At 37.7% G+C, this 25,343-nt stretch overlaps 1 protein-coding gene across 1 annotated transcript in view; it reads right to left on the minus strand.

Moving 5' to 3' along the window:
* Positions 1–1,073: 1,073 nt before the first annotated feature.
* PLXND1 (plexin D1) overlaps positions 1,074–25,343 on the minus strand; it is a 169,923-nt gene continuing 145,653 nt past the window's right edge. Inside the window, exons 28-36 of the mRNA XM_087708935.1 lie at positions 24,441–24,544; positions 20,740–20,803; positions 12,769–12,803; positions 11,666–11,770; positions 9,494–9,657; positions 8,718–8,865; positions 7,453–7,593; positions 6,564–6,638; positions 1,074–3,451 (exon numbers count right to left, since the gene is read on the minus strand). Coding sequence (XP_087565061.1) covers positions 3,335–3,451; positions 6,564–6,638; positions 7,453–7,593; positions 8,718–8,865; positions 9,494–9,657; positions 11,666–11,770; positions 12,769–12,803; positions 20,740–20,803; positions 24,441–24,544 — 953 coding nt within the window. The 3' untranslated portion in view covers positions 1,074–3,334. The remainder of the gene's footprint in view (positions 3,452–6,563; positions 6,639–7,452; positions 7,594–8,717; positions 8,866–9,493; positions 9,658–11,665; positions 11,771–12,768; positions 12,804–20,739; positions 20,804–24,440; positions 24,545–25,343) is intronic.

Consider the following 25,343-nt stretch of genomic DNA (forward strand, 5'->3'; position numbering starts at 1 on the left):
TTTTAAAATCATGAATTCAAGTGTTCCAGGTATGTTTGTTCCCAACCTCTGTGTAATGCCAAGTGAGCCTTTTTGTTAATTAGACTATTCAAGGCAGGGATGTACAACTTGTTTGGTCTCTAGAGCCCTTTTTCACAGTATAGTGCCAAAAAGCATATCATTTGAAGTGAAAAATAACACCAAATCATGATAAGGCCATCACAGTTAAAAAAAAACAACAAAGCTCTATACCACCTGCCAAAGAAACCAGAAAAACTATGGAAATCATAATGCTATTAACCAAACTTCATGATGTAGTTGTGGCCATTGGGTATTACCGTTTCTACAAATTTTAAGTGCAGCTTCTAGTTTTTTCTCTTGTTATATATATATATGCTCTGAAAGGCAAACTATTTTTTTTAAAAAACTATCCTAATGTATGCTGGTTATTCCATTTGTTGGACAGAAGAAGCTCCTCTATTTTTCAGTAGATTATCCTTATGGTGGAATAGGGAATATGGGGGACAATGCTAAAGAATGAATAAAGTCAGGTTTCCTACAAATATGAATTCTCGTAAACAATGTCCTTTTTTAGTTTTATGGTTTTTAGGCATAATTCATCTTTGTGGATCTCAGAGTAATAAATCCCACAAGCCTAAACTTTGCCCAGATGGACTATTTCAGTGGCTTTTACAGTTTGACAAACTTTGTGCTGCTTATTTTAATTGTCTAAAACAGGGATCAGCTACCAGCGGCTCTGGAGTCACATGTCATCTTTCATCCCTCTGCTGCGGCTCCCAGTAGCCAGTTGGCTCCACAATTGATAGGGCTTTCGGTTAGGACAGGTAGAGAAAAAAGGACGCTGCACTAGGAGGAGACACTATGGTGGGAGAATCAGACTTCCGGTCGGCAGAGGAAAAAGGATGCTGCGCTAGGAGGAGACTCTATGGTAGGGAAACCAGTCTTCCGGTCGGCTCCAGAATTGAACGGAGGGCTTCTGGTTAGGACCTTTGTGGCTCTTTGAGTGTTTAAAGTTGCCAACCCCTGGTTTAAAAGGATGAGAATTTGCCTGAATGGACACACTACCACACAAATTTGATCAACTTGTTTTATTACAAAGATATCCCCCAGCACCTGAAGGATTTTGCCACTTCCATTAAACACCAGGTAAAGGGGGGAAACACTCACAAATAACTTGACAAAGTTATAATATATATATATTACAATAAAGTTGGGCTCCCCTCAATTTCCACCTTGCAGACAACTTATTTCTTTTCAAAGACTGAAGCAAATATTTGAACAAAGAATTAAATAACAAAGCATAGGCCATCACACTTGTGCACCAAGCACACAGCTTGGAGCACCACAACTACCTCTAGTCATACTCAGGATAGGACCTTTCAGGGGGAAAGGAAGATCAGTCATATTAGCTAAGAGCTTTCTGCTCATCCAATTCTATGTAGGAACTAGGCTGGCTGTTGATGCCAAAATTATAACTTCCTGCACAGACAAAATAGCACATTTGTTAAACCTGCTTCAATTTCAATCCATTTCCCTCCTCTCATGGTAATCAGAATAGGGTCCCCCCCTCCCATTCCTGAGTTTTCCTTAAGTATGTGTGTAACTGGGCAGCTCCTCGCGATTAAAAATAATAATAACTTTGAAGGAAACAAACAACTTCTGTCAAGTTAAATGTAGCCCAGCTACATTCTTAGATTTCTCTTCCACAACCAGTCTCTTGGCAAATACATGTACATTTCTTCAGTGAGCGTAACTTTTTGAAGTTCTGTTTTTAGGTCTTCTATATTCCTCTTTATTTTTGCCCTGGATAAAATCTGTATTTCAATATAGCAATATATAAAATCCATCATGACATATCAGCTCCCCAAATAATATACTAACACTAGGCATTTTGGAAAGTTATATCTGAAGTAAGGTAACTGTCAAGGACAAGATTTTGATTAAAAAACTGAAATTCACCCCACAATCAATTCAGCCTCAAAACTGTGGCAACTCCTCCCTTGTTTTTGGTGAGGTAGTGTGGTATGCTTTGAGCATTATTTGGCAGTTCATGAGCTTGGCATTGTCAAGGGCGTGTGTCGGCGTCAGTGTTTGTGATGAGTTTTCATCTTCTTATACAAAACATCTACTGCCTGAAGGCAACTACCTAAGGTACCAAAGGGGAATTTTGAGAGTACTAGAACTACTGATATTCTCTCCTTCACAACAGAGAGGACAACGTAAGGGTAAAGGGAACATTTCAGGCATCAAAGTTAGCAATACGTGACACTTCGCAATGATGCTGGCAAATGCAGGACACTGCACAAAAAAGTTCCCTTCAGATAGCAATTGGAACGGAAATACATACCATTGTTTTTGTTCTAATGAAAATTAACAGTGGCCTTACATTAAACCAACTGTTATCAACTTTGGGTTTAAGCTGAGCTGAGAGTTCAGCCCTATATATATACCCTTTGAACTAGCAGGGGCAAGGAAGAAAGCACATTCCTTTGGCCCTGCAGCATACGTATATTTTTCCTTCTATGGAAAATTATTCCTCAAGCAGTCCGAGGGCAGTCAGAGAATTTTCCGAGTGCAAAATCAACCTACAGGAATATCTGGGAAGTTTGGAGAAGTGGGAACATCTGCACGGATTGGTTGGTTTTCTGACTCTTGTTTGCTACGCAACAATAATCCCTTCAGCAAGGTAACAGCCGTTTTTGTGATGAGATAAAGTGCTTTCACATGCCGTGTCTATTCGGGAAGGAACTGCATTGTGGAGCCTATGAAATCTCCACCTCTTTCCAATGTTGGAGGATGGCGTGGCTATGTTACACATATAGTACAAAAATAAAAGGCACAAAATACATATAATGCAGCAAACTGTGTACAGTAAATGGATTCCCTGATATTTAAAGTACACAGAAGAAAGAGGGGCACTGTTTAGAGAGAATTCCTTTGTGGATCTGAGAGCCTTTTGAAACCTTCATTCATTATTCCCTGAGTTGTTGCTGCTTTTGTCTCAACAACCTCCATATCCTTTGGTGCGCAAAGATTTTCTCTGGGAAAATGAATGAAGTAAAAAAATGGCCATTCTGAAGATGATCAGGAGGGCAAATAAGTTATGGGAGCCATGCAGTGCAGATCCTCTAGTAAATTTCAAGCCGTTTAGTGGACACCACTCCAGATAGTGTAAGATGGGGGCAGATCTGCTATCAAGTTGGTTTCTTAATCATCATATACATACAGCGGGGTACTTATTGACAAACAATGACTTAGAAAGGGTGTTTCTGAAAAGACAGTGCACTGCAGAGAAGGTCACTTCTAAACACAGGAAGAAAGTTCAGTCTGATACCTATGCTTCACTGCAGCACTCGTAAATATTGTCTTCCATAAGTGCAATCACTTGCTCAAATTTGTGCTGCAGCTGAGTGCGTCTTGTGGTAGAGTTGGAGTCCAACGCATTCACTATCTGAGGAAACAAGGAATTAAACAAATGTGAGGTATTTATTTATTTATTCATTCATTCATTCATTCATTCATTCATTCATTCATTCAGGCAGTGCAGTCTTATGCATGTCTACTCAAAACTTTTTCTCCAGGAAAGTGTCCACTCAATGTATGTCATTCAAGTTCTTAAACTATCTACCTGTTTAAGCTGATTTCCACCCATCTTTTAGTAACATTCTGACTATTATACTTCCTTATTACTATAATGATTCATACTTGTATTTTTCAACAGTGGCAACTTCCACATATGTGGTTTTTAATTCTCAGGATTCTCCAGCAACCATAGCCATTACAAATTTGGGAAGCAGTGGTCTATAGGAATGGCTGTTGCACTTTCTTGCTAATACTCAGCTTTTGAGAAATAAACTTAATGCCTTTAGAAGATTCCAGGTAACCCTCCTATGTCATTCCATTGCGTATGCCTCCTTTTTTATTGAAGGAAAACTATTTAACGTTTTGCATCTTGCAATGTCTTTACCATTGCAGATAAGAAGGGGGGAAAAGATGAATTGTCCTTGGCAAAGATGAACGATCTATTGGAATAAGCATTGTGGCTTTGAGGTGGGATGCAGAAAGCACAACTGCAGACTGTAGTTAAACTGCTCATGTAGCTGGGGAGTAAGACAGGTGATGGTGTGGGGGAACCGCAGGTCCTCCATACTTGTTGCTCAAGATTGAAATGAGGGGTCCTTGGTGCTCTCCAAGCTGGGTTGTTTTCTTGTAGACATTTCATTATTCAAACTAGATAATGTCATCAATTCTCTGATGATGTTACCGAGTTTGGATGATGAACCATCTTCAAGAAAATAACCAAGTTCAGAGCGCATCAAACCCCATAAGCCTACTTTCTATGTAAACAATGTGAATGGGTGACCACAAGTGTGGGAAAAGGAAAGCGACAAGTCTGTTGACATGGCTGTGTTGTTTCCTCTTTGTGAATGGAGATAACATTCTTTTGGTTTATTATGACATAGGATTATAAAATATGGGTTGATACTGATTGGAAACCTAATGTTATTGTTAAACTGAAATGTGTGATTTCCCAATTTATTTCTAATAGAAACTGTAGCTTAATAAAGCTTGGTTATATTGCATGGAGCCAAAGAAAGAAGAACTGCCAAGTACTTTTGACTTCTTAAGCACTGTACTGTACTTGCATAGGAGTAAGTCCTATTGGACTTAATATCTGAATAGGGCTGTATAGGGAAGTATGGTTAGTGTAGCAGAATGAGAATTTTTCATTCTTATGGAAAAGTGATAGACTGCAACAACTCAGAAACTACAAGCTGCCCAATTGATCCTGGTACAAAAATGCATTTTTACACAGAATGTTAAGAACAGCTGGGCTTAGATAACAGCGCTCTAAAATTACGTCTAATACTTTTCAGATTTACCCGTTAACAGGTGTTTTCAGGTAATAAAAATAACACCAAACCCATTCTGTGTTTTTCAGTTCGTGCAAATTATTTTCATGGTATTTTAAAAGATTTTCTGTAAAAAGTCTGAGATGTAACAGTTGTGTGGGGAGGGAGAGGAAGGGAATATTGGGTATGTTTATATGAAAAGAAACTAAGAAGTACTAACTGATGCAAAGGTTTTTTTCCCCCTGAAATGACATAATCCTTAAAACTGAAAACCCATGCAAGATCTGCGTTTTGTGTAATCTTTTACTCTAAAGCTAATCTTTTACTATCTCAATGGATCTAATTATTAGAAGCATTAAATAATTTGAGTTATTAGCAATTTTCAAATCTCCTGATTATGCAAATGGATCATGGACGAGAATAATTTGGGCTCGGGTAACAATGTTATTGGTTTGCCAAAGGCCAAATTAAAAAAAAAAAAGGAATGCATTTGGAACTAATAGGGGCCATAAAGAAAGTAAACCAGACCAAGGGGAGAAACTCAGTAAGTAAATATCTGAGAAATTAATTGTATGAAGAAATAAAATGAAATTGGACACTTCCTGTAAGCAACCATTGTGAGCTGATGTTTTGCTGGCTTCTGCTGGCTAGCAACACAGCTTTTCCAAGAGGAATGGCTGCTGGATTCTGGATCTGATCTGGCATTATAGATTAACAGATTTGGAAGGGACCTTGTAGATCATCTAGTCTAACCCCCGGACCAAGCAGACCTTCTGACAAATGGCAGTTCATTCTCTTCTTGAAAGCTTCCAGTGATGAAGCACCCACAACTTCTGAAAGCAAAGCTGTTCTGTTGGTTGATTGCTCTCATTGTCAGAAAGTTCCTCCTTATTTCCATGTTGAATTTCTCATTGTTCAGTTTTCATCCATTATTCCTTGTATGGCCTTCAGGTGCTTTGGAAAATAGTTTGACTGCCCCCCCCCACTTTTCTGTGGCAACCCCTCAAATATTGGAACGCTGCTATCATGTCTCCTCTGGTCCTTCTGTTCACTAGACTAGCCATGCCCAGTTCCTGCAACCGGTCATCGTATGTTTTAGTCACCATTCCCCTAATCATTTTGGTTGCTCTTTTCTGCACTCTTTCTAGAATTTCATATCTTTTCTATAGTGTGATGACCAAAACTGCATGTATAATCTTTCCAGAACGGGGGGGGGGGGGGGGAATCACTGAAATCATCCATGTGACTCCGACAGCCACCCTTTATGGAAACTGCCATTTTTATAATTGGCTTACATCAAGAATATTCTAATCCTTTCAGATAACTAAAGATCTTTTCAAATGGTTTGTTTCCAGTGTCTGATAGAGTGGCTTGTTATTGAATTGCGATGCCAAATTGATCCTGAAAGCTGCAAAAAGTTTGAAGGGGGCAAACACATCAGGAGCTGCACATTGCTCCCTCGTTATCTGGATTCATATTTTGAATCCAGATCATGAGTGATAGGGATTAATACCCCTCATGATGCTAAACATTAATAATATTAATTCAGTGCAAGTTTAGATTTGGTATAGTAGTTAAGCATCACTGCAAAGACACACATCGAAGTATTTCACAATGCAAACATAGTTACACTCAACTTTTGTTGCTAGAAGCTAGAAAACCGAAAGATAAAAACAATTTTTTTTCTATCAGATCAAGGAAATGACTCACCTGACTGCGATATCTCTTGGCATATTTATAAATCTCTGTCATGGCAACATTGGTGTTAAACTCATTCCGATATTTCTTCATGAAGAATAAAACAAACAAAGAATGTTACTTCAATGTTCACTAAATCACGGCCGCCGTTTTTGACAGGAATCAATTGAGTTAGAATTGTACTTGCATTGGACGGTGCTCTATGCTGCATCAGCATAGTTGAACTCTGATTGTTTTCAAAGTCAGCTAATTAATATGTGACATACATAACTTATGAGTAATGCAGGGGAAAAAATGAAAATGCATTGTGGCCAAGGAAAATCTCTTTAGTGATTTATAGTCAAGCAATTTTTAGTTGGATTCCTGATAATACTTAATACAGCACTCTTGAACACTCTTTGACTAGAATATAAAAGCTGTTTTTAATTAGACATGAAATCAATACAGGTAGTCCTCGATTTATGACCACAATTGAGCCCAAAATTTCTGTTGCTGAGATATTTGTTAAGTGAAGTTTTGCCCCGTTTTATGACTTTTGTGGACATAGTTGTTAAATGAACCACTTCAGTTGTTACGTTAGTAACGGGTTTGTTAAGTGAATCTGACTTCCCCATTGACTTTGCTTCTCAGAAATTCGCAAAAGGTGATCGTGTGACCCTGGGACACTGCAACCGTCATAAATGAGAGTCAGTTTCCAAGTGTCTGGATGTTGATCACACGGCCATGGGGATGCTACAATGGTTGTAAGTGTGAAAAACACTCACTAAATGAACTGTTGTAAATCAAGGACTATCCGTATTCTCACAATTTGTATGGGATTAAAAGTACTTGCGAAAAGGTTTGGAGAAATTGTCATAGGAGAAAAATCTGAAACTGATGCATTATCAAAGAGATATCTTACCCTGGATTCCTCTGCTAGATGGGCATTCATTTCCTGCTCACTAAGAGGTGGCATATCATGGATCTGTTTGTAATACTTCTGTACAATTTTTCTATATTCAGGAATCTCCTTAGCATATAATAATTTATTAGTAGGTGAATCCTAGAGGCAAAAATCCAGAGGGAGTCCATTATTTTTCAATGATTAATTATCATTTTTTCTTTTTTTTAAAAAAAGAAAAATATTTTCTGATAAAATATAAATATATGCACTGGCAAGTTTAAAACATCGCTGAATTGAAATGAGCAGTTATCTTTGCATTAGATTCCCTATGAATATATGATTCAATGCATGTTATAGCACGTGATAAATAAAATTAATTAAAATAGTCTTCAGACCAGTATTCCCAAAGGAATATTTAAATATAATCTAGCATTATTCCAGGAGAGTGTTAAATTTATTAGCAGAATACTATTTTTTAAAACATGTGTCACTGGGTATCCTATGCTGTAACATTACACTTAATATATGCTCACTTTTATTTATATTTATACCAATGACTAATTAAAGGATTAAATTACAGCCCTCAACAAAGTGCCTCAAGGAAGTATATTAAATTCTCCAGATTCACTTCAATAACAATGCAAAACAGGTTTTTCTTGCAATTAAATCTCTGTAGCACTCAAAGGGCTATAAATCAGCATTAGGTTTCCTTGGGATCGATAAATTAGTTTAGGCTTCCTGGTGTCAGATTACCTTGAAAGCCAATATGTAAGAAGGTTGTGATAGCCAAGTACAAAAATTCAAATGGTGGTATAGGATTAGATACCTAATAAGAAAACTGGATTGGTCTTTCAACAAACCAGTCCCATATTCAGTCCTTTGATAGAAACAACAACAAAAAAAATGGTCACCCAGCAAAAAGAAGGCAAGGAGAAATAATTCTAAGTACCAAGTTTTCTAGCTCCCAGGAAATAGGTTATATACTCCTTATTGCTATGATTTTAGCAATGCCAACTCATGCATTTGAGCTTGACAATTCTGGATGTGCATTAAAAAGCATCTTATCCCAATTAGAAACCCAACATCTAAATTAGATGTCTTACTAAGCATTTGCAACTCTCTCAAGGGTCAGAAACTTATTGTAGGTTGACATGAGGCAGAAAAAAAAACTTTCTACAGACAGCCAAAAATTGCAAGTACCATATCCCAGAATTATGACTTGGGTATAATATTATTGAGTGGAAGAACAATTGAAAACATCATCCTTACTGGCCATTACGTACCTTGCCCAACTGCAGGTCAGAGATGGAACAGGCATCAATGAAGGCCTGAGCTATTACAGAAAGACAGGCATCTATGTGGTCAGTTTTGTCGATATCAAAGACAAATTGGGGATTCTTTAGAATGTTGACCCAAAATCTCAGAGGTAGGCTATAGAACAAAATTCACAGTGATAGTTATCATGTTCATTCTTACATCTTTCCATTACAAGATGAAATAAATTAAATAACATGTCAAGGGTTAGTATCTAGATTTTGATTTTGCAAGATTTTGAGTTGATGTAATTGGTCTAATGGGAATGATCTTTGACCATCATATTTGTTGCCTAAACATCCTTCTTTCATTTTGGATTCTAACTTTTCTATTTTTGTTAAATATAGGGATTAATCTGTAACTTCTATAAAAGTTGATTCTATAATGCAAAAATATCACCCCTAGTCCTTCTTTTCACTAAACTAGACATAACCAATTCCAGTTTTTTATATGTTTTAGCTTACAGTCCCCTAATCATCTTTGTTGCTCTTCTCTTAGAGTCTCTACATCCTTTTTACATTGTGGCGACCAAAACTGGATGCAGTATTTGAATAACTTAGAATTTGTCTGGTGGGAGTTTGAAAAGCATTGAGCTGCAGTTCTGCAGTTATTTCCTGCTCTCTTTACGTTTTCCTCTCATTCATTCTACATATGCTTCCTCCTCAGAAACTACCATGGGAATCAAAGGCGCTTGTTTAGAAGTAGACCTGTATAAGACAGAAATGATGGAAATTCTTTTCCGAACCTGTTGGTTTTCCAAATGTGCAATGTGTCTGGGTCAGAGATTCCCCGTTTCTCTGCTTGCTCTTCCAAGAAATCAAAGAAATATTTAATTGCCAAAGGTGGCCTGTCATCTTGGATACTCAGAATGGCTCTGAATAAATCATCCAGGAATTTTTGCAGTGTGCCCTAAAGAATGAAAATATTCAACTTGCATTAAGAAAGGACCGACAATGATGACTAAAATATTAATAAGCTTTAACTATTTTTCAGACTAAGTTTAAGAAATCTGAAATAATATGATTGAGTGAAGAGGGAGGAATCTTTCGTGAGAGTTGGGTTAATTTTGTGTACTGAAGTAATTAGTTTTAGTTAGCATTTAATCCTTTTTGGCACTAAGATTCTCCTTCTCTGGTTCTGGAATCTAAGAGCACATCTGTGATTGTTCTGTGTGGTAAACAGTGGGAAAAACTATAGACCCCTGGCAATTCTGTGATCTCGCCTCCAATTATGAATCACAAAGCACTGGAATTACAGACTGGCTTCTAGCCAACATCTGTGTCCAAGTTCATTAAAAGCATTAGCAGTGATACTCTATGGTCCCGTCCCCCCCCCCTCAAGTAGATGGGACTCTTCACCATTGTTGCAGTAGATAACTATGTTTTTCTTGAGTATAAAATGCATAACAAGAAGAAATACTATCATATTTCCCATTCCAGTTATTTTAATAACAAAATAAGAAACTGAACTTATATGCATTTGTAAAAACACTTTGCTTTTTAAAAATATAAATGAACTGTTAGTTTTGATTTTGTTTTGTAGCAGTTGTTTTACTGTAATACTATATTTATGCTATGCTATTTATATTGAATTTTTAAGATTTATTTCTGTTTTTTTCTAGCAAATTGATCTTTATGTTGTGCTATGTGTTGGAAAAATTAATGTTTACTGCTAACTGCTTTGGGTATTGATTATTATAGAAATATGACACATAAATAGACCATTGGACCAGAGGTCTAACTTAGCTGAATAAATAATGTGGTGTAGAATAAAGGTTTTAGTCAGCACATATTTGTTAATCTACATATGATATGTAGTCTAGGATCAAAAGGAGAAAGCTTAATCCTTCATTCAATCACTTTATCTGCTGAATACAAAAAGCTGTAAGTTAAAAAATCATAAACATTAACAAAAACACAATGGCTAGAGAAATAACTAAATTTGTCTCTTTCGAAGTCACTTCTGTCTATAATTATGATTTTCAATTTTATCACAGTCAACAGTAATAAATGTGAAACTCTGTATAACCCTCAAAGCAGTCATGATATATAGATTCACTACGCCCAAACTTAGTAACACATCATAAAACAATACTCAAGATGAAAACAGCAGGTAAAAATCTAATGCAATATGTAAACAATGTTAGAATATAACCCAGTATCACAAAATTAGAAAATAATGAAATATCCTAATGTCTTTTTTATTTACAAATCTTATAAAATGTGGATTTTTATAAGCACAGTAATCTGAGTTAACTTATTCCAAAAATATAATAATTAAAAATATTAATGGACTTAACGAGTTCAATGAAATATACTCTTTACTCACATTGCACTCATGTCAGAAGCATTGAGGTGCTTCCGTGTTGAAATAATTAGCTGATGACATCACTGTTGTCCAGGCAAAGCCCAATTGGGGGCTCCTTTCATTTCCCTAGCAGGAGCTGGAGCAAAGGACAGGAGCTCACTCTGCCCCATGGCAGCACATGGGTGTCAAAAACAGGCTTGTTGTTTGTTAATCCAAAATCCTAACCTGGTGAGCCACCAGGCTCCTTTCTAAATGTAATTTACCAAGATTATGCATGAAATTAAACTACATTTATTCTTTACTAAATGCCATTTAATTTCATGCACACTTATCTAAAATACAAGTTTCATGAAATGTAGTAATAAAGCTTTATTTACAGAAACAAATGTACAAAATTGCACTATAAAATTTCATTTTTAATCATAAGGATAGCTATTTTCCCATGTAATGTAAAACACAGGGTAATTCAGAGTTAATTTTAGTTGAACTTGATTTTGTTAGTCAGTTGGAACATTTGTAATATGCCAAAGGAGACATCTGGGATCAATAATTTCATACCAAGAATACTTATATATCAATCTTTTCACTCAATGCACCTCTAATGTCCTACCTTTGTGGAAAGCAATCTGGTTAGGTAGATTTCAGGAAGAACTTTTTTCCTATGACTTTGTCGATACGATTTTTTATGTTCATTTAGTTCATCTGTGGGAAGGACCTGAACAATGGCCAAACAATAATAACAATAAAGAACAAATCCACTCACCAACGGATGATGTACGATTACAAAGGTTTTGTTAAATAATATAACAGCTGACTACAAGGCATTAATTTTTTTTAAAAAGGAGAAAGATTACTTCTTTATGCTATAACCAGAGCAATGAGATTATTAACAATGGAACAATATTAAATATAATTTATACTATTGCCAGCTATATTGGCTGTTTCCTCCTCCTTTCCTTTCCCTTCTCTCTTTCAGTGAATGGAGAATTTTGCAGTAGATTCAGTTTACAATGAATTCGGCTGTTTAAAACATGAGTTAGATACAACAATTCTTTCCCTTTTGATAATTGGCAATCATCAGGAAGATAAAATATGTTAGAAATACATGCAAGATTATGACAGAGACTACATTAAAAAAATTGAATGCATTCCTTCTCTCTACCAAATTTGTGTGTTCAATTATTATCCTATTACACAAACAACTCAAGAACCCCAAGGGTCTAAACTGTCCCCTCCCCAATGAGTCTGATCCTAGGCCAATAAACTGACTGGATGACAAATTTATCGCTCTGCATGCACTGTGCATATGGAAAGCATTCTTATATTTGCCTTTACAATAAACCATGTACAGCCTTACTGTCTTTACATTATACATTACTAAACTGTAAGGCAAGAGAAAGGGGGGAAGCTTGTTTCACTAGGAACAGACTTGGTTATAGTTACATTGGGCCAGGCCTGCTTCTCAACCATCGAATTATTTTTTGTAATTCTTTTCTCAGCTTTGTCTAAAGTTCTGATTTGGCTATGACTTCATTTTTCTATATACCATGTCAGTCAGACATTTTTTTAGATAGCTATTGTGTGTGGGTCCTTTTCTTGGATAGCTATTTTGTACAGAGAATGCAGCTGAGGGAGAAAAACTTCCTCTCTAAGAAAATCTGTCTGGCCCACCTAGAAAGGCAGAGTGGATATCCTTTGGAACAGAGTACTCACCAAATGAAAGTATTTTTCAGTGTCCAAGTCTTTTACTGGCGGAAAAAAGGAGAAAAGCAAAGGAGAATTTGCTTAGTGTACAATTTTGCATGGTTTTTTTTCAAGAGTAAAAGATACCTATTATTGAAGATGATCCGCATGTCAGCTTATTGAGTTCAAACATGAACCTGAGCACCATTATTCCATGAAAGATTAACGGAGTCAAATAATTTTTACTTGGCTTCTAAAAGGTTTTTTTAAAATAGTTTGAGATCTAAATGCATGAGCCTGAGATAGGAATGTATATTGGATTCCAGTTTTGCTTTTCAATTTCTAAGCTTATGTCTATTATGGCTGCCTTTTATCACTGAATATTTATCAGTTCCTTGAAAACCACTTAAATAGATTTTTAGAAAGAATCAGATTACATCTGATAACTAAAAGGAGTCTAATCAATTCTTCCACCTGCAGTTAGTTACATATCTAGAGTAGAAGTTTGATCAGAGAAAAAAGTAAATCAAGTAAAGTTTTTTATCGGGTTTATGAGTACATATTTAATATAAATATTAATATTAAATGTTTATTGAATCTAATATTATTTATATTAGGCTTCAGCCATAGAAACACAGTAAGAAATGGATTCAGTACAGGAAAAAAAATAATGCAAGAGTACACTTCCACACATGCTCTAGCAACAGGATATTTATATCTACTCATTTACAGCAAAAGTTATCCAAAATACTTGAAACACATTTATACTGTGTGTGGTCACTGCAAGCTGTGAGTGAATTGCTTATATTAGCAATACAAATAAACAGAGGATTGCTGCTCATTTTATTACCTTATGCCAGATACAAACAATGAAAGACACAATAAGTTCTGGAGCCAAAGAGGCTTTTTTTTTTTTTCTTTTCTTCCCATGAGGTAGAGAGGAGATCTCTGTTGGAGGAGGAAATTCAAAAATGGGGTTTTATCCTGAGCCTCTCTACTATTCTCTGCAGTTGATTCTTTCTGACACTGTAAATCCCCAGGATCAGGCAAGCTTTAAAATGATATAGTAAAGATTGAAGAGGGAAATTGTTTTGCCCGTGTGAAGGAAAATGTTGGGTAAAAATTATGGATTACACCATAAGAATACTTTCATGTCTGGCTGACAGACAAAGAGATAGACAGACAGACAAGCATGCATGTGCATATACACACACCCATTCTTTTTGTTCACATATTTTATTTTTTAGGGAAAAACAAAATAGCACTACATAGTTGCTATGTTCCTCTTCACAGGTGATTTTTGAAATTTGCCATCAATAGGTTTGGAGCAGGGGTGGGTTCCGGCAGAGACTATTGCCGGTTCGCTCAGGGGCACACCGTGAGCGCATGCACAGTACAACTAAAATAAAAACAAGATGGGAACCGGGAAAACTGGTTCGGGGGCTTGACAGACTTGGGTAGCTGTCAGTTCCAGCAACCCAGGCTGCCATGGTACTACCGGTTCGGCCAAACTGGGCCAAACCGGTAAGAACCCACCATTGGTTTGTGGTGTTCCAGTACCAATTTGGTCAGCTCCAATTCCATAGTGCTGTGGTGACTGCCAAGAACTTGATCTGCTTACTGGTAAACCACTTATCTAGCTAAAAGCCATTCTTGTCAAGGATCTGAACTTGACTGAGATTGACGGCTGATGTGTCACAATAGAAAAGACAGCCATTGAAGAACAAGGGTCAAGAAGCACGCTATTTAGAAAAAGGAAAGAAAATGACCTCATAACATCCAGTCTGATGACCAGAGTTATATTGTATTTATGGATGGCTCCAGGCCTGGGTCTCCTTATAGCTCTGCCAAAATACTGTTTGCTGCTCTTTGGACATCCATATACATATATTTTTTTCTGTCCCTCAGATTGCTGGCTGCTATTCAAAAAAAGTCATGCACTGCAGTGAACAGGGCGCTAAGTGTCTCTGTTCTGTCTTTCTTTTGTCTAGCCATCAATCCTACTCAGTTTTGTGGATGTCACTGAAGGCGTTTAGATGAATGGTAGGATTCACCAACATAAATTACTGTATCTTATTTCCCCCCCAACTGCCACAGACACGCCAGCTTTGCAAAATCCAGTCACTCACCACAAAGCAATGTCATGATAGGTCAATTACTTCCAAGCTACAGAAATTTCTCTTGGTTTCATGAGGGCGTTCATTTTGAACAGAGAAAGAACATTTTTAGGAATGAAGACTAGATTGGCTTTGAGTTTTATCTTGTAATGTAAAATTTAAATGTAGATTATAAACCCACCTGAAATAACAATAACTCACAAGCCTGAAGTGATAATGCCTTAAGAGGGTTATTATTTCTCGGAGTCTGGTGGATTTATTACGCCATGAGATTTCTTAGGGAGGATTTGTACCAGCCAAATGGATACTGGAAACCTCCAAGAAAATAAAAGGGACTTCCACTGTAAAATTTGGAGCTGCCAAACCTTCCATAGGGTAAGCCATGTGGTTTCCTTTCTATGCTTCTATAGCATAATAGGTATCTATGTCTCTTTCTTGGAGTTCAAATAGAAAAATTCACCCTTTACCATTACGGCCGGTTCCTCAGAGAAAACAAACCTGACAGTATTTATTTATAAATTTATTTCTCTACCAGCTTTCTTTTCTAACGGGCGCTCCCCTAGGCAGTACACAAAACAAAATACCAGAATCCAAACTGAAAAACAACAAAATTAAAATATAATGTTAAAGCCAAGAACAACAGAGCTATCATCTTCAATCTTAAAGCAACAACCTTTAAAAGGCAGACCAAATGCGCCCCCCCACTCCCCAAAAGCAGCCTCTCTGGCAATACAGGTGCAAACACAAAGAGCTGTAAACACTTAGTTTGCTTGATTATAATCACTGATAATATTCTCAGACCATCTGCTATATCCAACCCAAACTCCCAAATTTTCCTTTCCTTTCCTTCCTTTCCTTTCCTTTCTTTTCCCCACACCCTCCCTTCCCTTCTTTCCCGCATTGCTTGAAGGCTTAAAACATATTTCAATTTTCCCATCCTTTTCTTTTCCTTTCTAAGAATGCTGAGGGCAAAGGTTTTTCCTTTGAGGTAGGCAAAGTCAGAAAACAGGAACCACAAGGTGTCTTGGGATATACTTTAATGGAATGAAAGTCTTGTAGCAGAATTTTGAAAATCCTGTCAAAGCCTCTCTCTGCTTCACAGTATATCTAACCCCAATCAAAGTGGGGTTGTTTGGAGTTTCTTTCTTATGGTACTTTCCCATGACTCAAATATCTTTTCTGTAACAGCTGTATATTTTGGGGTGTTCCATTGCTATTTTCTTTTTATTTAGAAGGCCACTAGAGGAGCAGTAGCAGTGCAGAGTGTCCCTGTGTTGTGGCATGAGTAGGGCCAAGATTTTCTTGTTTCGCAGAAAGGAGGAATGACTATTTTCTTTACTTGATTATCTTAAAACTATCTTAGAGTTTACCCTGCTATTTTTGTGTGTTTTATGACGACAAAGTAAGCCACTGATCTTTGGCAGCAGAGCAGGAAATCAGAATAGAGTAGATAGAGTAGAGTAGAGTAGAATAGAATAGAACAGAATTAATAGAAATAGAAAAGAAATAGGACTAAACTGAAAAAGGACTAGACTAGATTAACAGAGCTGGAAGGGACCTTGGAGGTCTTCTAGTTCTGCTCAGGCAGGAAACCCTATATCATTTCAGACAAATGGTTGTCCAATCTTTTCTTAAAAACCTCCAGCAAAGCCATAGTAAAAGAGCTTCAGGATCCTATATCTGCTCATGGGATCTCAGGTTGCCCAACTGTAGAGTAAAGAGAGGGAAGATCCATTACCAAGGCAATCAGCAGATGAATCCTGCAGAAGTTCAGATGGGGGGAGGTAGAGGAGCAAAAAAGACAGACACAGGCAACATTCTCATCAAGAAAAAAAAAGAGAGAAGACCACATTCAAGCCTGCAAGAGTCTATTACTATAGCTAATCTTAATAAAAGTAGTTTTAGGCACACAAAGCATATGTTTCTTGATCTTGTAGGGCTGACACCAATCCTGCTCTAGATTCACAAGGAAGAGAAGAGGAACATGACAATAACACTGGAGGCTAGCAGTTCTCTTTTGAAGGTATGTAGCCATTTTCCACCAGAAGCCATTCTCCACCAGACAATCATGACTAGACAACCTTAGACACTTTCCACTAGAAGGGACAAATAGGTTGTGTGAATACTAAAGGAAATTCTGGTGCTACCTGGGTCTATAAACTCTATTCAGGAGATACTCGTAATAATATTTCAGAAAAAAATAGTAAATTATGGACATGCTGAAGTATTTAGAAGAAACTTTTGTTCAAATATGCTTTGGGTTTTTAATTTTTAGCACTTTGTTACATGATTTTATCTCTTTTTCGTTTTACTTGTTTTGCATATTTTCTCTTGTTACCTGCCCAGAGACGTTAGGGCTGGAGAAGGCTATAAACATTGATAACAGATAAATAAATAAAGCTTTTCACATTGGAATACATTGCAGTTGGAAGGAGGACTGGGGTTTATGTTCCCCTTTCAGATACATTTTTCTAAGCTCTATTCATAGTGCAAACCACGTTATTGCTTAACAGTGCTCCCTTGGGATATTCATGGAGAAATAAAGGTAACAAAAATATTGATTATATATTTCGTGCAACAAACAGAAAACAGAAATGCCTGTCTGCAGTGATATTAATAAATTCAGCCAAAACTGAATAAGAGATATAAATTGGCAATGTCCAATGGGATAAAGGAGACTCAGGCCCAAAGTTATTATACACGATTAGCTTACTAAGTGATCTAGGGTCAATTATTCTTTATCTGTTTATTTATTTATCTATTCATTTTATATAGCTTCCCATCACAAACCAGTGACTCTGGATGGCAAACAATCATAAAAACAATTAAAACAGAATACAATAAAAATACATTAAGCAGCCAAAGATATTATAATTCATTGGTGTCAATATAACTAGGAAACTGAGTCCTTCAAACACTTGGGACCACAGACTGGGGCATATAGCCAGATTTTCAAGGCCTGCTAAAATGTCAGCAGGGCTGGGGCCATCTCAATCTCTGGAGGGAGAATGTTCCAGAGGGAGGAGTTATGGCAGAGAAGGCACCTCTCATGGTTCCCACCAGTTGACATTCTTTGGCTGAGAAGACTTGAAGCATGTCCATCCTGCCAGATCAGATTGGATGGGTAGAAACAACTGAAAGAAGACAGTCTCTTAGGTAGTATGGTCTTAAGCCATGAAGAACTTTAAAGCTCTTCTATGATTAAACCACCTCCTCTCCCCCCCCCCCCCCCATCCTCGGAAGGAGTCAATAGGTGGATAAAAATGCCAAATGTCAGCAATCATAATACTAGTGGCATGATAAATTTCTACAAAAGATTGAGGGGAATGCATAAGATAAAAGCTAACAATGGCTTACATTTTAAAAAAATGAATCTGAATGATTCATTTGATTTTGGCTGCTCAAGAGCAAGCTATTCAAACTAACACAATCAAGCCCAGAACTGAAAAATCATCAAATCATGTCAAATGCAGATTGTACAAAGAAGTAGAGGAAACAGTAGGAATTATGTGCAGGAAGATCCCATAATCTGATAAACAATGAAATAATGCAATAACTAAAATGTTTCACTGGAACATCTGTAAGAATGATTGTGTTCTAGCAATGAAAAATTGGTGGGAATGTATAGCTGAAAAAGTAATTAAAAAATCACCAGATTAAAATATTGTGAGATTTCCAAATACAAACAGATAAAGTCTTGGTTTGTAACACACCAAATTTAATGCCGTTGAATAGGAGAAAGTATGGATAATTAATGTACAACAGGAGTAGTAAAAAGAAGTAGGTAGATAGGTATGTAAGTAAGTAAGTAAGCAAGCAAGTAAGTAAATAAGTCCTAATACCATAAAACATATTTATAAGCGAAGGAGAATAGGACAAGAAATGCTGCTGATGTTACCTAGGCTGGTAATGAAACGTTCAGAATCTAAATTGAAACGAACTTGGAGAGCAAACCACTGCCATAACCATAAAACCCTTCCCAATACATAACAATCATAGAACTCTCAATGGCCAGTGGAAGATGATGATACCTTTGGGAAAAAGTGGCTCCACAAATAACCTGGACCCATTCTATGCAGGGCTTTAAAGGCAACAATCAGTACTTTGAATTGCATCTGGAAAGACACTAGAAGCTAATGCAGCTCACATAGCTGAGGTGCCAGTAAATCAAAGGGGACATGAAACTGTGTGTGCGCTACTGCATTCTGCATCAGTTGTAAAGTCTGGATGGTCTTCAAAGTCAGTCTCATGCACAGTACATTGCAATGATCTAACTGGGAAGTGACAAATGTATGAGTGATTATGAGCAACACCTCCTGATCCAGGAATGGGCACATAGCTGACACACAAGCTGCAAATGTGCAAAGGTATCTTTAAGCTAAAGTAGCTAACAGTTCTTCTGTGAGCTTAGGAAATGCCCCAATTTGTGTCCAAGGCCCCTTCCATGTGTTCATTCCAAGTTGCAACCAAGGCCTTGGCTAAGCCACGAATCAGAGCTTCAGGAAAAAGTTCATGTTCCCTCTGAAATGGCACTGGGTCTATTGGTTGCCTGGAGTGGACCAATTCAATAAGTCCTACTTCCTTGCAGTGGTGTCGCCTCAGAAAACTCTATGGCCAGAAGGAGAAGACAAGAGGTTCCTATTAACATCCCCCATGGTATGAACCCTGTATGAACTGTGACAAGACAAAAACCTACTGTGAGACCTCCTTTGTGAGTTAAATCCTGAATAAGTTGGACCAGATCCATGGTTGCTATGAACATGTGAGCCACTTCTGACTCCATTCTTAGAGAAGACTGGCTGAAGTCCCACAGATAAGCCTGGGGAATGCCATTCCCAACTCAGCTACAATGTCAAGGAGCTTGGACAGAAACACTGCTAAACTACAGAGAGAAAGATAAACAAGAGCAGCCTCAACTAATCCCTATGGTCCAATCTCACATTGAAAGTTTCATATCCAGCTATGTCTGACACTACCAAATAAAAACTGCCCTCCCTCTTGGCCCCCTAAATAGAGCCATATTGATTACTTAGCTATAATCAATTAAAAAAAGCTAAGATGATTTATGGAGGTCTGTTTGTCCTCTAAGTTTGTATTTTCAGTTTGTTTTCCTTTTCATTGGTTAGTCAGTGATAAATTACATGTAAGCCTCATCAATAGAAAGGTGTTATTTTTTAAAGGAGGAAAAATGTATATTATGGTCATAAATGAGCCATAGAAAAATTAGCAGTGATTTTGGAGCTCAATTTTTACTGGATCCAAAGTGTAATGGAATCTGAGGTTTAACTTTCCACCTCCTATCAGAACATGGGAAAATTATTTAATTGGGATCATGGCTGGAGAAAATCCCCCTTTCCTTTGGGCTGTGACTTCTTATAACCCCTGGACCCACTATTACTTAACCTCCCACCCATCTAATTCTGCTTCCAATTATAAAGTTAGTTCACATTTATTCCTGTTTCCAGAATGCTTTGTTCAGCAAATTTGAGAAAAAGCCGTATTTTCAAAAGTTGCAATACTATTTTTTAAAAAACGAAGGCAATGCTAATTTATTGAGTTAGACTATCTGTGACACTCAACTATACATCTTTGGTTTGAGACTGCAAATTCAGCAGAAGATTGAGAAACTAGGGAAAGAGAGAGGGTTCAAACCCCTTTCCTCTCATTCCATCTTTTGTTAAAAAAAACCACCTGATTTTTTCTTTTTTTTTGTAACTTTAATTCTTCATTCAGTTGCACAAAACCAAATTGGGCTAAACCACAGATGTCTGTCACGGTAATTAATTTTCAGTGAATGAAATAGAATGTTTAAGAATGATAACAATTTAAAATCCTCCCTGAAAAATCCAAGGATATTTATGAAAGAAAATGAGTGTCGACTTACCTCTACTTAAAGTGTTGTCTTTTTTATCTGTTAAACTCATGGCTAGGGATGCTCCATCAGGGATCTGAGAGGCAGAGGAAGAAGCAGAATCTTATTAAAAGGTAAAGGTTCCCCTTGAACATATGTGCTAGTCGTTCCCAACTCTAGGGGGCGGTGCTCATTTCTGTTTCAAAGCCGAAAAGCCAGTACTGTCTGAAGACATCTCCGTGGTCATGTGGCCGGCATGACTAAATGTCAAAAGCGCACAAAACACTGTTACCAAAGGTGGTTCTTATTTTTCTACTTGCATTTTTACATGCTTTTGAACTGCTAGGTTGGCAGAAGCTGGGATAAGTAACGGGAGCTCACTCCGTTACGCGGTGCTAGGGATTCGAACCTCCGAACTGCCAACCTTTCTGATCGACAAGCTCAGTGTCTTAGACACTGAGCCACCACGTCCCCTAGAATCTTATTAGGAACTAGCAAATTGGGACATTTCTGCAAAATGACTGAGAGACATTTACCAAATGAACTTAGCAAAGATTAGAATCTCCATTTTAGGGTACATGCATTTTTCTGCAACTTGAGAGACCGCCTCCTGCCAATTACCTCCCTGCGACCAATTAGATCGCATAGATTAGGCCTCCTCCGAGTACCATCTGCCAGTCAGTGTCGACTGGCAACCACACGGAGGAGAGCCTTTTCAGTAGTAGCTCCGACCCTCTGGAACGATCTCCCTGTGGAGATTCGTACCCTCATCACCGTCCAGACCTTCCGCATAGCCCTTAAGACCTGGCTAGCCCGCCAGGCCTGGGGATAAAGATAGGCTGTCCCCACCCGAATGATGAATGAGTGTTGCTTTTATTTTTATCTTTATGTATTATTTTGTGTCTGTTATTTGTATCCCCCCTTCCCCCATTTTTATGTAAGCCGCCCTGAGTCCCCTCGGGGAAAAGGGCGGCCTATAAATGTTAATAAACATTCCAAACATTCCAAACTTGCTGCTGACAAATGCTTACAGAATCTCTCCTTTGTCTCCTCTGCCCATTATCAAATCTTTAAAATAAAACTTGGCTGCAAATTCATTTGATTGATTCTACAGTTATTTTAAAGGCTTGTCTAATTTAACTACATTACGCTGCATCCCATCTTTAATATGCATATAAGTATTAAAGAATTCCTATTTTACATTTTGATGGAAATATTAAGGTATCTGCAGAAACAACAGTTTGAATTAATTTTTTCCCTTAAGGATGCAAACCGGAACATGCCGTCACTTAGGAAGAAAGCTACATTGTGCAAAGAGAGATTTTTTAAATAAGCAGGCAGAGGCTTATTTTGTTCAAATTGTTTCTCTATTTTTCTTATGTGACAAAATGCCTGTGGAAAACATTACATCAGAATAATAGAAACACTGTGGATTTTGCACAAAAGATCCGTGAACAGGAGATGGCAGAAATGTAATAGTCTGATAGCAGGTGCTCTCCGCAAATTACGTCTGAATTCTTTGTTATACCATTTTCCTTGCACATTCTATAAGGTGAGTTTTTTAAAAAAATACATATTAGATTACAGACTAGTTCACTTACATAGCCACCGTAAGATTGGGTAAACATAAAGTTTAAAAGTAGGACGGGTTTAATTGAGATCAAGTACAGATATAGAATCATAGAATCAAAGGGCTAGGAGGGACCTTGGAGATCTTATACCATCCCAGACAACTGGTTGCCCAATCTTTTTTTGAAAACCTCCAGCGATGGAACGCCTACAACTTCAGGTGATAAACTATTCCATTGATTAATCATTCTCATTGTTAGGAAATTCCTTCTTATTTCCAGGCTGAATCTCCCTCTGTCAGTGCTTCCACCCATTGCTTCTTGTCAGGTACTAGAGAGAATAAATCTACACCCTCTTCCCTTTAAGCCCTTTAAGTTTTGGAAGACTGCTATCATGCCTCCCCTGAGACTTTTCTTCATTAGGCTAAACATACCTAGTTCATTGGGCAGGGGGTTGGACTAGATGACCTACAAGGTCCCTGCCAATTCTGTTAATCTGTAATCTGTATGATTTAGCCTCCAGATCCCTTATCATTTTTGTCACTCTTCTCTGCACTCCTTGGACTGAGTCTCTCTTTTACACCGTGGTGATCAGAACTGGATGCAGTACTCTAAATGTGGATTGATTAGTGGAACATGGAGCAGTACCGTCACTTCCTGCAATGTTGATGATATCTCTCTGTTGATGCAGCCTAAGGACTGCATTGGCTTTTTTGGCAGCTGCAACAAACTGCTGACTCATACTTAAGTGGTGGTCCACTAGTCCTATCTAGTTACTACTGTTAAGACAGGTGCCTCCTCTTCTATATCAATGAATTTGATTTTTCCTGCCTACGTGCAGGACTTTACTTTTCCCACCACTCTACTGCATCTTCTTCTATAGGGTCCAATGCTCAAGTCTATCAAGATCTTTCTGAATCTTGAGTCTATCTTCCGTTGTGTTGCCAATTCCCTCTAGCCTGGTGTCATCTTCGAATTTGATGAGTTCCTCTTCGATTCCCTAATCTAGATCATTTATGAAGATGATGAGGAACGTCAGATTCAAGGCAGAACCCTGAGGTACCTCCCTCCACATAGATGTAGCTCCATGGAGAACTACATGCTGACTGCAGTTGGTCACTATTAGAATACTATTAGAATAACAGAGTTGGAAACGACTTGGAAGTCTTCTAGTCCAACCCCCTGCCTAGACAGGAAACCCTATACTTGTGATGGCAAACCTATGACACGCATGCCACAGGTGGCACACGGAGCCATTTGTTAGGGCATGCGAGGCGTTCCCCTGTCAGCTCCAGCATGCATGTGCATGCTGGCCAGCTGACTTTGGCCTTCATTTTCGGCTGTTTTTTGCTTTCCAACTCCGAATCCATCTGGTGGTGGTAATGTCTATCCCACATTTTTCTATCTTACCAGAAATAAGCTGTGGTACCATAAAGATAATGAGAGCCAGTTAAGGCATGAGGCTAGAAAATGGGAGATTGGGAGCTTTAGGTATAAAGCCAACTAGGTGACCTTGGGCCAGTCACTTTCTCTCAGTTCTAGGGAGCAGGCAGTGGCAAACCACTTCTAAAAAATCTTCCCAAGAAAACTGCAGGGAATTGTCCTGGCAGTCTCTGAGAATTGGGCACAACGGAAGGGAAGGGGGGGAAAAAAACCAGAAGTAGTACACGCTCAGTCCCATGGCTATTTGTATGAAATTAGTATACGCGTGTGAAAATGCTTTGAAGAAAGGCCTAAATTATATGACTGTCACTTCAAATGAAATTGAAATTATTTTTCACAAAGGAAGTTAAAAAAAAAGCAAGCTTCTTTTGTGGGCAGCCCGTGCTCCCCTAAGAGATCAATGTGAATTCTGACACTATTGTTAAGAAGAGGAATGGCATGATTTTAATTAGGACGGATGGATGGCAGCCACTGGGAAAATGAAGCTTTTTCTTCCACGGCAATATCTTGTTTTGCATGAAAAGTGTTTAATTAGTCTTGATGTGTTGCAATATTAACGAATTTCTCGCCAGGGCAGATGTCTATTCCCCAGAAGGTCTTGTGGAGTTATGGCAACCTTCCTGCTTTTCTTCTGTTAATCCTGCTTAGGAAGCAGATCGTGGGGCCTCGGAGGAAAGCCAGGCTTAAAGGGAGAGAAATTCTTGGAGCAATGACTCTTCTTACCTTATAATGTCCTAAGGTGTTCAGTTTTTTCCTGCCATCTTCCATCACGGAAGTGTCATCAAGGTCCCGGAGGATGTAACTGTCAGTGCTTGTGGCAAACCATTCTAAAAAAAGAAAATGGAATGAGTAAAAAAGTTGCCTGGAATACAGCAAGTGTTAGTTAGCAAGAATATAAATCGCTCTTCTTATTTTGATGCCACATTGTGTGATTTGGGAAAGGAGTACTCCAGTAGCGAGCTCCTGGGATTTAAAGAGCATTTTTATTCCATTAAACTCACATGTGAGTTACCATGGTAGGAAATCTTTTAAGAGCATTGCAAGTAGATAATTTGTAATCCCCGTACTCCACTTGGATGTTATGACCCTCTTTGTCCCATCTATACCAATAAAAATACTATCGTACTTAGAGAATATAAAGAAGTCTGCAGGAATATTTTCCAGCACTCTGATTTCCAGCTACCTGGATTTAAATAAATGTACAGCAATCATTTTTGCTCAAGTACTGTCTAATCCTGAATGAATTGATACATAAATTCAGTTAATTTCAAACATGAACTCTGAAGCACAATTTACGAAAGAAAATGTAAATAGTTTAAAAAATCTATTAATTAATTGTAAAGCTAGCATTTTTTTTTCTGATTTCAACCAAGGTAATTTTTCCTCAGAACATTTTTTTTTAAAATTCAAAGGACGGAAACTGCTGAACTCATTGTGAACATCACCATTTTCTCTACCTTACCTCAGCATTTATATTTGGAAATAAGTTTTCTACCTTTGGTTCTGACAAGATGTCCTTTTTTAGTTTTTGGCAAACATTAGCAACAGTACTTTATGTTCCAGTGGCTTTTTTTCTGAACGTGACCAAAAGGCACAACTGGGGGCATTGATGAGATTTAGCCCTCA

Source organism: Thamnophis sirtalis, unplaced genomic scaffold (genome assembly GCF_051295495.1).
Source record: "Thamnophis sirtalis isolate CommonGarterSnake01/CBP01778 unplaced genomic scaffold, rThaSir2_p1.2 scaffold_3, whole genome shotgun sequence".
NCBI classification, from domain to species: Eukaryota; Metazoa; Chordata; class Lepidosauria; order Squamata; family Natricidae; genus Thamnophis; species Thamnophis sirtalis.